General features: G+C 55.1%; 1 protein-coding gene across 1 annotated transcript in view; it reads right to left on the bottom strand.

The window, feature by feature from the left end:
* The window catches only part of PKD1 (polycystin 1, transient receptor potential channel interacting), an 89,402-nt gene extending 85,135 nt beyond the window's left edge, over window positions 1-4,267 (bottom strand). The window contains exon 1 of the mRNA XM_051631717.1: window positions 3,836-4,267. Coding sequence (XP_051487677.1) covers window positions 3,836-4,089 — 254 coding nt within the window. The 5' untranslated portion in view covers window positions 4,090-4,267. The remainder of the gene's footprint in view (window positions 1-3,835) is intronic.
* Window positions 4,268-12,723: the final 8,456 nt, after the last annotated feature.

Here is a 12,723-nt window from a genome sequence, read left to right as displayed (position 1 = left end):
TAGGAAGGAGCACAATATCCAGCCCAGCCCTGCTGCTCGTGCTGTTGCTGTACGGCTCTGGGGTGACGCTTCAACAACACTACACACCATTATGCTCTGATAGAACAACATAGAATTACCTCCTTGTTTGGTGCTTAAATTATAGTTACAATTTCCTTATGTGATTGGGCCCTTCCACAGGCTGAATGAATCTCATTTGCAAAATATTTCTCTAGCACCTCATTTGGGCCTTTTTTCCCCTTCAGAATCTCTTACAAAAGAGAAATACAGCCTTGTTTTCTCTGGGAATCCAGCTTCTTGTGAGAATGACATTCCAGGCTGTTTAATTTTTTTTCTAAGAACAGAAAGCTGTTTTGCCTTTGTGGACTGGACACTACTGTACACACACACCACTGCTTGTGAACTGCATTTTAGTTTTAAGTGGATTTTTTTCCCCTGATAGCTTTTGAAGACATCTTGAACTTTGAAAAGGCTTTTCCTGCATCACATAACAATGCCAAAATCTACCTAATCATTGCCAATTCCTGAAATTTAAAATATCACAGATTGTAGGTCCCTGAATCATAAAATCTGTTTATTTTAAGAAGGTTTGCTTAGGTGAAGTCACTGGCTAGGCAGTGTAACTCCAGGGCTCACTGCCAAATGCACTAAAAAACCCTGATGGATTTTGGATGGAAGTTATGAACCCCCAATCTCTAAAGCTTCTGCTTCTGCAGGATTGTGGTGACAGCAGAGCTCCTCTGATGTTTTCACCTTCTCCTTTTTACCCATCCACAAATAGTATTCCACATTAATGAAGGAAAAATAAGGGAGTTTCAACTCCAGTCTCATAAATCAAGACTCTAATCTCCACTTCAAAACTATCATGATACTAAAGATGTGTCATAAACAGTCAATATTTGCAAGGGAAAGTCAGAAAAACTTCATGAGGTTTATTTTGCAGTTGAGGCATGAAAGAAGTGATACCAGCCCATGAAACTGCCAAGTCTCCAAGTAAATGGGAACAAAACCCAGCAGCCCTGCAAGAGGAGCACTTGAAAAGAGATCAGATCAGAGCATTTCTCAGATGGAGAAACTCAGAAGTGCAAATGCTGCCACTTGAAGTAAAGTTTTCATGTTGCGCTCTGCGGATTATTTGGAAAAACAGACTTTGCTTTTGATTCCAGCCAGACTTTGCGTTACACTTCAAGAACCCGACTCTGGCGATGGGAAGGGGCCAATATTCCCATTCTGTCTGCCTGGAGACTGCTTCCAGCGAGGTATGTAGTGTCTGTGAGCAGCAGAGCTTATTTCCTTCGTGATTCTTTGAACGGGGCACTTCTCGCGCGCTCCCAGTGGCAGCGCTGCCGAAGCTGGTGGGTGTTTCTTCAAAGCTGCTACGTCTATAATGTCGGACACGAGAGGAATTCATTTCCTAGGCCTTATCCCACAGCTGGGGTACAGGATCACATCTGCAGGGTGCAACTGCTAGCACACACCCCTGCAGCAGAATCAGGGACCTCTGGTGATGGTGCCTTCTTAAAGGCTGCTTTCCTTTCAGACTCATTCAAAAGAAATTTTGTTTTGTTGAGATACTAAGAAAGTGCCTTCCTCTAACGAGAGAATAGACAGCAAATCATTACAAGCATTATTTACTTGATCTGTCAGTGCTCAATAAAGGGAACATGAAATGAACAGACTTGCATAACTTCACTGTGCCATGAGCCAGAGTCCCTCTGATCCCGACAGAAATTAATCTGCAAATCTTTCATGGCTATACTGACACCGGGAGTGCACCTGCCTTCTTTCCCACCATCAGCAGGTCAAACAGGGCAGTAAACTTTTCTCCAAAGGAAACCCATGTGCCACAGTAGGCTACTTCAGCACATCTCACACCAGTCATCAGGATATTACCAGCACACACTTTTTCAGCTGAGTCGTGACTGTACACACAAGATGATCTGCTGGCTGACAAAGATGACCCTACAGTCAGAATTCCAAAGACACACATCCCTCAGCAGACCAAAGCTCAACTGTGCCATAAACAAACATTTCTCCATCCAAATCACAGGAAGATGTCAGTAACTCTATCCTGCTGTTTCAGCCCACTTGCTTTAGTAAATTTCACCTTCCCACACCCCAGGACCTTTGTTTTGTTGACCTGCAGGAGCTTTATGTCTAACTTCAATTTGTCATTGCATAACAGGATCTAATCCAAAACATTCTGGGAGCTTTTACAACTCAACGCCTCTGAACAACAATAATATAAACAGTCTCACACACTTACTACGGAAATTAACAACCCTAGAAACACACTGCAATAACTCCAAATCCTTAAAAAGCCAAATGAAGGACTGATCACCCCAGTCTCCTGAAGGCTGCTCTACAAGCGATCAGCGAAGCTCTGGCACGTTCCACCTTTCTTGCAACAGCCCTTGAGACCCCAGAGCTGCAGATCCCCATGTCTAACAGGCAGCACAGACAGCAGATAACACAGCATCAGAACCCCCTTGATACAAATCAGTCTTTCCCAGTTGGGGACTTTGACACAAACAATGGCTAGTTTGTTTGGAAAAGTCTAAATGTATCTTGTGAGAAACCAGTTGAAAAACTCCGTGGCTGGTGGATTTACAGAGGTGCACATTTACCTGCAGTCAGTCTAGGTACATCTTGCCGACCTATATTTTAACGTTTACTGTGGAACTTTGCAACTTCTGCAGTAACTCTTAATTGACACTAAAAAGTGAAAATGTAGCTAAGAATATCCAAATAGAAAAGCACACCCTTAACCTATTGCAAAAACCAGTAGAATGTTTCTACTGTGCTGGGCCCCACATCACCTCTCCTACATGGATCACTTGATGCTTTTGCCTCCCCAAAACCAGCAAAGTTGCTCCCTAAGGAAAACAAATTTAGGTTAATAAATAAATAAATAAACTCCCACTTTTCTCCCCTAAGTCTGGTTTTTGCACCATACAGTAACTTTACTTCAGGGAGAGTACACAGACCATTCTACCCCCCCTGCAAGAAACACACCTTTCCGACTGATTTTTCCCAAAACAACAAAATCATTGTCTGTGCTCAAACACAACAACTGCCATCTCATCCTGACGCTCTCATGAAGAAACTTATATTTGAACTCCTTGAGTCTTTTGGATTTGCTGTTAACAGTGCTCAAACCACATGCAACTCTTCATTTCCCAAAACTGCTCTCCTCCCGCGGTTTCCCCCCAGAACCTCAGAAATTCACCTCCGGGCACAAAGCCCCCGGCGCAGCAGCCCCCGCAGCTCTCTCTGACCTATCCCCAGGTAATGTTTTCCTCCGTTCGCCCGGCAGCCCTGCCGGCTGCCCCCCGCCCCGCAGCACGGCTGCCCCCCGCCCCGCAGCACGGCTGCCCCCCGCCCCGCAGCACGGCTGCCCCCCGCCCCGCAGCACGGCTGCCTCCCGCCGCCAACTCTCCGCAAGACGCGGGCAGCGCTGGCAGATGAGCCGGGCTGGGATGAATCCTGAAAACCCGCCTGCGGGTGCGGAGCCCGGCACGTCCCCACAGCCAGAGCTTTTGGGGGGCACCAGCCCAGCCGCGCTAGCCCTGCCCCAGCCGCCCGGGCCCGCACACTCCGCGTCCTGACGCCGTTTTCTCTCTTTCCCGTCCTGGGGCCGCTTCAGCCCGGCTCTGACCCCGCAGCCTCCCGGCAAACTTTCCGCGCTGTCTCCACGTTGGTCCCGGCTGTCACGCGTCCCGTCCCCCATCACGGCCCAACGCAGAAACAACCCCCAGGGCAACACCGGAGCACGGGCTGAGCTGCCGGGCGCGCACGCTGGCCCAGCCCGCACCCCCCGGCCCGCGGTACTCACAGCTCGGTGGCGGCGGCGGGGATGCCGGTCCCCGGGCGCTCCATCCCGCGGGCAGAGCAGTTGACGAGGCAGGCGGGGCCGGTGCAGGTACAGTCGGCGGCGCAGGGCTGGCAGGCGGGGGTCGGGGCGGCCCGGGCGGCCGCCAGCCCCCCGCACAGCAGGGAGCAGAGCAGGCACCAGCCCGAGAGCGGCAGCCGCGCCACGGGGACGCCATGTTTGCGCTGTGATCCAGTGTCTCCATTTCCAAAAGGCATCTCTCCCCTACGGGCATGGCATGGCCCCGGCCCGCCGCTCCCCCGGCCGGCCGGCCGGGCCCGGCCGCGCCCCGCCCCGCTCGGCTCCGCCGGGCTCCGCGCCGCTCCGCGCCCCCGCCTCAGCGCCCGCCCGCCATGGCGGCCTCCCCCGCAGGGCTGGCGGTGCGCGCTGCTCCGCGCCCGGCCCGGCCCGGCCCGGCCCGCTGGGCTCCCGCTCGCCGCCCTGACAGCCCCGGCCCGGCGCCGCTCGGCTCTGCGCTCCGCCCGGGCCCGCCGCCGCCTCCCCGCTCCGCCTCCCGCCCGGCGGAAACCCGGCGCCGCTCCAGCCCCGCCGCCCCCACCCCCCGCGCGGCCCGGGGCGGCGGTGCGGGCCGGGCGGGCGCGGCGCTGCGGGACACGGGCACCGGGCTCCGCGCTGGAAGAGGGAGCAGGAGGGTCCCGGGGAGCAGGCGGATCCCCTGGTGTTGGGGCATCCCGGGAGCAGAGGGATCGTGGGGGACCAGGGGAATCCCAGGGAGCAGGGGGATCCCGGGGGAGCAGGGGGGTCCCGGGGGAGCAGGGCCATTCCTGCAAAGCGGGAGGATCCTGGGCAGGCAAGGGAATCCCAGGGAACAGGGGCCATGCTGGGGGACACGGGCATCCCGGGAGGCAGGGGTATCCTGGTGGGAGCATCTCAGGAAGCAGGCAGGGCAGGCAACAGAGCGTGGATTTCTGCTGGATGGATGCTTTGTTTGCCTCGACACTACAGGGGTGGGCTTCCCCTTCTCTGCACCCACGGCTGGTGCCACCGCACCCTGCGCTGGCCCAGGGCACTGGCCGTGACCCGGAGAGCTCAATCTGCTGTTCCGTGATGGCTCCTCAGGGATCTGAACGGGTGCTCATTTACAGTGATGGAAGAATATGGCTAAAATAAAGTCTGGTCACAACCAAAGGAAGCATAATTCTGTCCCTACAGAGGGTGTCTCCAAAACAAAACCCAGCCCCATCTGAAAGCAGTGGAGGAAAAGGGCTGATAGCTGGTAATTTCATGGGGCCCCTGGTTTGTTAGTATTTAACATGTGCTGTGTTCCTGCCTGGTGGTGTGTGCAGAACACGTTCCCAGCCCTCAGCTGAAGGGAACTCAAATAAAACATGGAAGAAGTTCTTGCTTTTGAACCATTCATCTTGTTCCATGCCGGATCGCTCTGCAAACCAGGGCCAGAGGTTCCTGCCCAACCCAGTGGAGATTTCCCACCATGAACACAGCAAGCACAGAGGTGTGTGGTAGCCTGGGGGAGAGGTGGAAGCCTGGCACCAGGCAGCAAGTGGCTGGAGGCTGATGGTGCCCAGCACTTCCCTGCCAGGAGTGCTCTGAGCAGGGACACCGACAGGGCCCAAAGGCAGGGAGGTGAACCCTGCACATCCTCTGGAGGCAGATGCTGGGTCGATATCTGAGGTGCCAACCAAAAGCCCTTTCTGCTGCTCAGATTTGCCGACCTGGACAAAATTTTCTGCAGGGTTTCTGCTAAATGAGAACAAGAGCATCTTGCTCTTCGTTTATGCAATTCCATTAATTCTTGCAGCCATCCACACCCTTTCAAATATTTGTATCTAACATTTAAGTTCAGTGCAGCACGTCACTCCAGCTGAGCCTTGGAGTCAGGCATGCAATGTCCGCGGGAATCCCCGGGACTATCCACCAGCAAAACTGGAGGGAGGTCTGTATGGTTGTGGCTGTTGCAGCAATCCCTGTCTTTATGAAAACCTCTTGAAGTGCTCTCTGCAAGCACCTCTGTGAGATGGGCTGTACAGGTGAGTCACTTGCCCACAGAGAGTTTGCATCCCTCCAACAGACAGCCGCCCAGATAGCAGGGTGAGGGGCAGCTTGTATTTGTTGGAAGCAGTTTGCACAGCCTAGCAGGGCTGGCATCTGCCCAGAGCTCCCACTGCCTCTCGGGTCTGCTCCCCTTGCTCCCATCTGCTTTTGCTGCTTCCCCATGACTTCCCCAGCCTTCTCCAGCCTTCCCCAGTGCTCTGACAGTCAGTGTGCAGGGAGCTGCTGTCCTGACACCCTACAGCAGGCATTGTGTCAGTGGGGCCCTGTCAGGAAATCTGCCTGGCAGCTTTCAAGGGAGAAACCACAACAAAAAAGGGTGGGAGAGAGACATGCTGGCTGTCCGCAAGCATCCAAAGAGTGCAAGCAGCAGGGAGCCAGAACAATTGTTCAGGGTGGTACCAGATGAAGGATGGGAGCCTCAGAGCCTCCTACCCCTGCTGTTCCTCTTCTGAGAATAGACCTGGGGGAGATGGGGGCATGTTTGCCTCTCTTGCTGCCTGGTCTTGCCCAAAACTTGTCTCTCTGTCAGTGCAAAACACCCTCCCTGGGGTGTTCCCAGTGCGGATGTCTGTGTGGGTGCACTGGCTTTGGGGTGGTGGGCTTTCACCACATGGCCCCCGATGGCTGCTGTGGACCCCACGCCCCAGCTCCAGCAAGCAGGCAGAACCCCAGCACCCTTTCTTTGCCTGAGAGAAAGCAGCCCAGCATGGCTGAGCTCCCTCCGCCTCGGGCACAGGGCAGCCTTTGAAAGCTCGGGAAAGGAGAGCCTGATTAGCCAAGGGTGACAGTCAGTTTGTGTTTTAATAATGGAGGATGTTTTTAAGCCACTCATGATTTTGGGCATGTAGGAGTCTGTAGGGAACAAGGGATGGATCCACTGCGGGATACGGAGCCTGCGCTGCACCCCAGAGCTGCTCACCCCTCCCTGCTCTGCCAGGTGTGCTTGATCCAGGACCGTCCTGATCCAACAAAGCCTGTAAGCACCTGTGGGGTTTGAGGTCTGTGCGTTGTCCCGCTGAAACCAAAGCAGTGATATTGGTTTATACCAGCTGGGCTGTGGCTTCCCTTCCCCAAACGCTGCACAAACCGTCAGTGAGAAGCCCGACAGCATCCGGTTTCACTCCTTGCCATGGTGCTGAACGGATGTGAGAATTCACTTTCTGAAAACATTTTGTGCCATTTGGATTTGAAATCTGCTTGAAAGACACATCATCTTTTGCATGATGTATTGTGCCCAAAATAGCTCAGCAGTTGCTACTTCCTCATGTGACTACGATGTATTTATTTCCACTCCCTCAACTGTAAATTGCTTTTTGCTTTCCCCCCCCCCCCCTTTCTTCAGTACTGATGCCCATATTTTTTCAGATAACAGCAAGGAGAAAATATCCTGTGTAGAGATTGTAATCAACAGATTAGATCACTAATGTAATCCAACAGAAGTTAAGTGCTCTCCCCCAAAAGCTAGAGCTGCCAAGCTGCAATGAGGGCAACAAACAAGGAAACAATTGATTGGGAAAGAAAATAGCAAATCTTGATACAGCTGCAAGAGAATAATTTGTTCACATCAAATCACAATTTTTGGTCTTGGAGGAAGGTCTCGGGGCTGAGCAGGGATGGGTTTTAAAACGCAAACTGCAGAAAATGATGGAAGTGGAAATTGTACTCTGGGACTGGGAGGCTGCTGCTCACTGCAAGGCTGGGAATGGCTTGTGGGGAAGGGATTCTCCTGGTTCCTCCTACTGGCAAGCAAATGAAGAGTTTCTCAACACTGTTTACTTGAAGCAGTATTAAAATCCCAACAAAGAGGGTGTTAATTCTCCCTTTCCCACCACTCCTGCAGGCTGAATGCACCCAGGACATCAGCAGCAGCAGATACAGTGTGGTCAGCAGAACGTGACGGAGCTGTGGCCGGCCAGGAATGTCACTGCTGCCTCCAGGCTCCTCCAGTCAGATCCCAAAAGTCCTGCAGATGTCTTCAGCAGCACCCGGACAGCCCTGAAATCTGACTGTGCATGCCTGGACCCTGAGGCACCCCCTCTCCAGCCCTGCATTTCCATACATTTCTATACTGGGGCAGCTGGTGCAGGGCCAGCTGTGCTCCCCGCAGCTGTGTGCTGCAAAAATCCTCTGCACGGGCACCACATCGGGCTTCACATCAAACACAATAGCAGCTGCTTGTAAAACACACCAGGAGCAAGGCTCTGCCCCACATTGCCCTCCCATGCTGCTGCTTTTTCTCTTGTCCAGGAATCCCCTGTCACACTTGCACATGGGGCAGTGTGTCGGCAGGAGCAGTGGGGCCACCTTGTCACCCAGCTGGGTCCGTGGCCCACAGAGGAGACACTTTGTGCAGCTGGAGGTTGGTTGGGAGCTGGAATAGCTGGGCAAGGACAGGGAGCCTTCTGCCCCCAGTGGCATTTGTCCACTGTACCTTGTGTGTGGTTTGAAGTAGGCAGGAAAAAATACCCCTGTTGAACTTTTTGCCACCTCACCACGAGCTTTGGTGCCTTTGGAAGGCAGCTGTACTCACATATGGCCATAGCACTCAGTTTTCCACTCTTTCCCCTTTTGGGGAGTCCTTCTGTCTGGTGGAAGGAGCACAGCTTGTCCTTAGCAGGTGTCCAGGGGCAGAGATCTGTCCCATGTGCTTCTGCATGGGATACAGCTGCCCCGGAGGAGGTGCAGATCTCTGTTGCTCCTGGGAGGAAGCAGCAGTTTCCCTCCCTGCAGGTTGTTGCTCGGGGGCTGTCAGCAGGGTCATGCTTACATGATGCCATAGTCCATCCTTAAAGGGGCTACCTGGACAGGGACCCCCACAAAAGCCTTCTTCACCTCCCATTCCCCAGCTGCAACTCACAACTCAGCCAGATCCAGAATCCCTGAACCACAGAATGTTCTGGGTTGGAAGGGACCTTTGAAGGTCATGCAGTCCACCTCTCCTGCAGTGAGCAGGGACATCTTCAACTACATCATAGAATCATAGAATTGTGGAATCGTTTTGGTTGGAAAAGACCTGTAAGATCATCAAGCCCAACCGTTTCCCCAGCCCTGCCAAGGCCACCACTAACCCATGTCCCTCAGCACCACATCTACATGGCTTCTATATCCCCTCAGGGATGGGGCCTTCACCCCTGCCCTGGGCAGCCTGTGCAGCTCAGAGCCCCATCCAGCCTGACCTTGAATGTTGCCAGGGATGGGACATCTACCACCTCTCTGGCCAACCTGGGCCAGTGTGTTATCACTCTCAGTGTCAAAAAATTCTTCCTCCTACCTAGCCTAAATCTTCCCTCTTTTGGTGTAAATCCAAAACTCCCCGTGGTCTGCCGAGCTCCAGCCACAGCAGTGGGACGGTCCCGGGAGCCCAGGCTGGTTCTGTCGCGGGGGCTGCTCCGGGGAGAGGGGCTCGGGCGGAGCGCAGGGCGGGATCAGACCCCGCCGGGACCCGCTCATCCCCTCACCGCGGCCTCCCGGCGCGGCGGGGCGGTGCGCGGGGCCCGGGCGCTCTCTACCTCCACCTCCCCGCGCTCCTCCGCAAGAAAACCGCAGAAAAGGCTTCATGGAGCAGCCCCGCAAGGCAAACGTGTCCGAAAATAGGATGGAAACAGAGAAGGCGCGATGCAGCGACCCCGGGCAGCCCGGACTGCCCCTGTGCCTGCGCCGGACATCGCTGCGGGCAGGGGGTGGTCCCAGCTCCCGGGTGGGGAGGGTCCCAGCTCCGGGCAGGGGGTGGTCCCAGCTCCCGGGTGGGGAGGGTCCCAGCTCCGGGCAGGGGGTGGTCCCAGCTCCCGGGTGGGGAGGGTCCCAGCTCCGGGCAGGGGGTGGTCCCAGCTCCCGGGTGGGACGGGGCAGCCGCAGCGCGATCCCCCCGAATCGCGGGTGCTCCGGGCCCGTTGCTATGGCAATGCTGATGTCGCAGCGCCGTCAGGAGGCACTGCAGTGCTGGAGTTGGCGTCTCGCTTTGAGGAGAGTTGAAGTCATCCTGGGTTTTTAGATGGGTAAAAAGTCGGGGAGAGGCCAGAGGTGCTGGTTTTTTCCCTTGCGGGGGGTTGAGGACGCCACCCCCCTTCTCCCTCACCTTGCATCCCCCGCCGTGGCATCACCCTGCCCTGTGCCAGGGGGAGGAGAAGCATTGCCTGGGAACAAGCTTGGGTCCTGTTTCCACTGCAGAGACTGTTGATGAAAGGGGGTGAAGGCCCAAATTTTTCCTGCTGCAAAGAGGCCCCTGCGACCGTTTGCACCTCAAAAGCTGAATGCAGTGAACACTCTGATGAAGCTGCAGCAGCTGGTGAGAGGCACAGGGGCAGAAATGTGTGTTCAAAACCTTTAGGATGGGCTGAGTGTAAGGCTCCTTCCACCTAGCTTGGTAAAACCTGGGGTACTAGCACCCAGCAGGGGTGGGAGGGTGTTCCCAGAACCACCAGTGAGGCAGGGTCTGTCACACCACAACACACCCGCTTTTGAGAAGCCAGCTTGGAAAATTTGCTTGCCAGCAGTTTTTTGGCTGGGAATTGGCTGTAGCTGGTTGCGTGTGGCCCTGACTCGCTCCCATGTGTGCTCGGCTGCTCAGAGGCCACTAGTCCCTCTGATCACAGGAGAACAACCAAAACACAAAGCAAATTACTTGCAGAGGAAATATTTGCAGGGCTGGGACAACCCTTAGCTCCACTGGGGAAGATGATGTTTCCAGCAATAAAGAAGAAACACAGTTAAGCAGACCAGGAAATTGTAAAATCACCAAAAAAGGGGAGGCAAGAGGAGGCTGCCTGAGCAGGTCTGTTGCAGCTGGTTGTGTTTCAGAGCTCAGGGTGCCTGGAGCCATCGGGCTCGGGGCTGGCTGTGCTGCTTGCGAGTTGGCATTGTGAAGAAAAAGGTAATTGCCTCAACTTAGTAGAGTTTTGCTGAGAGGAAATGTTCAGCCTTCCTTGGAAAGCGTTAACAAACACCACTAGAACTCTAAGCTGCATCTTCATCGTCTGGATGATTAATTACCTGGAGCAGCGCCACTTGCTGACAGCTCAGCCCGCGGACGCTGCTGCAGGTGTGTCGGAGACGGGCAGAGAAGCAGCAGCCACTGCTCCTCAGGCTGCCCCGCACCGCCTGGCGCCGCACGGCTCCAGCCAGGGCTCTGTCACCCTCTGGCTGTGAGGGATGGATGAACAACACACCACGGGCAGGGACCGGCATCCCCCCCGGACAGCCAGGGCTCAGTTCCTCATCCACCAGCTCTGCAACAGCCAGCAAGGGGCCCTGCTGCTCCCCAGCACCCACAGCTTTCCCAGGAGGTGGATTTGCTTTTCCCACGGAGCAGGACCCACTGTCCAGCAAGGGACCAGCACATGCTGCCACGGGGAAGGTCCTGGTGAGCCCAGCACGGGCAGCAATGCAGGGACCTACTCCAGCAGAAGCTGCTTCCCAGCCTGGCTCTTAGCAGTTGAGTTATTCTCTGGGCAGCAGCTTTATGAGCAGCTGCCCATTTCCATGGTCACCCATTGCTGCTGCTTAGCATTTCACAGGGCCCCAGAGCTCCACAGGCGTCCTGGTGCTGGGGCTGGCCTGCAGCTCTGTGGTTCTGCAGCTCTGTGGCTCTGCAGCTCTGCGGTGCTGAGCTCACCCCTTCCAGAGACACAAGGCTGGGGGGTTTATCTGCTCAAGCTCCTTGGGCTCTGCCATGGTGGCTCTGCCCTGGGAAGCAGCCATGCTGAGGGCCACCAGCTGGGCTCATGCTCATGGTCTGACTGGTGTGAACATCTCTGGGACAGAGACAACTGAGCGTGCCTGAATAACGGACACACCCTGGAATGTTTATACACTTGCTTTTGAAACCATAACCATGCTCTAACCCTTGCCCATCTCAGGATGTGGCAGTATATGGCTACAAAATACTGTGGATGGTCTTAAGCTGAGATGTTATATTTGTAAAATATTTGGTGCTGCTTAGGCATGTCTGAAGAGCATTTAAAATATATCAAATAGCCTGAAAATATCTCATATTTGTGAGGCTGAGCATTTGTTGCTTGGCCCTCCCTCCATCTCAGCAGGACACATTTCAAAGGCCCTTTGGATATCCAACTCCTCATCACGTTTGGAAGCTCCTGTGAGCGACTGCTGGAGCTGGGGACTTCCCTGCACTCAGGCCTCCAGTGGCTGAAGCCTTGGCGTCTTTTGGTCTTTGCACAAGGAAAATTAATTTCCTGGCCTGAGCCCAGTGCAGGCTCATTAGGATCTGGCACAATCACCCTTTTGTGCACAGGAGTGGACAGCGGGGGGCTCAGTGCAGCACTGTGGTTCCCTGGGGATGCCCATGGGGAAATGCCAGGGCCTGAAGAGGTGCCAGGCAGGGCCCGTGTCCCAGCACACTGCTGGCAGGGATGTGGGATGCTGCCCTGCAGGGAGCAAAACCCTTCGGGGAAAGGGGGGTCCCTGAGTTTGCTGGGGTTTGGCTCATTTTGCAGCTGCACTGTACCCTGCTCAGCCCGGCCACTGCTGCCAGCTCCTCGTGCCGTGCTGTGCCATGGGCAATCCCAGGGTGCCAGCCATGGAGCCAGGCAGAGGGAGGAGCTGGGCCCCACATCTCATCTGCCAGTTTGAGTCCAGGACAGCCAGCCTATTACTGCAAAGGGCTCTTGCTCTGCTCTGGAGGAGGTGACTGAGATGCCTCCACAGCACAATGCCAGGCTCTAGAACAGGGGAAAGGACTCAGATCTGCAGGGCTGCCCCTGGGGACAGGGACCCTGTCCTGTCCTCCTGACACCCATGAAAGTGATGTCTTAGCAGTGGTTTGGGGGGTGCTTTAGTTGCTGGTGTGGTTCCTCCTCTTG

The sequence above is a fragment of the Apus apus genome, chromosome 14, assembly GCF_020740795.1.
Source record: "Apus apus isolate bApuApu2 chromosome 14, bApuApu2.pri.cur, whole genome shotgun sequence".
Taxonomy (NCBI): Eukaryota; Metazoa; Chordata; class Aves; order Apodiformes; family Apodidae; genus Apus; species Apus apus.
This window is presented reverse-complemented; position numbering and strand designations above follow the sequence as displayed.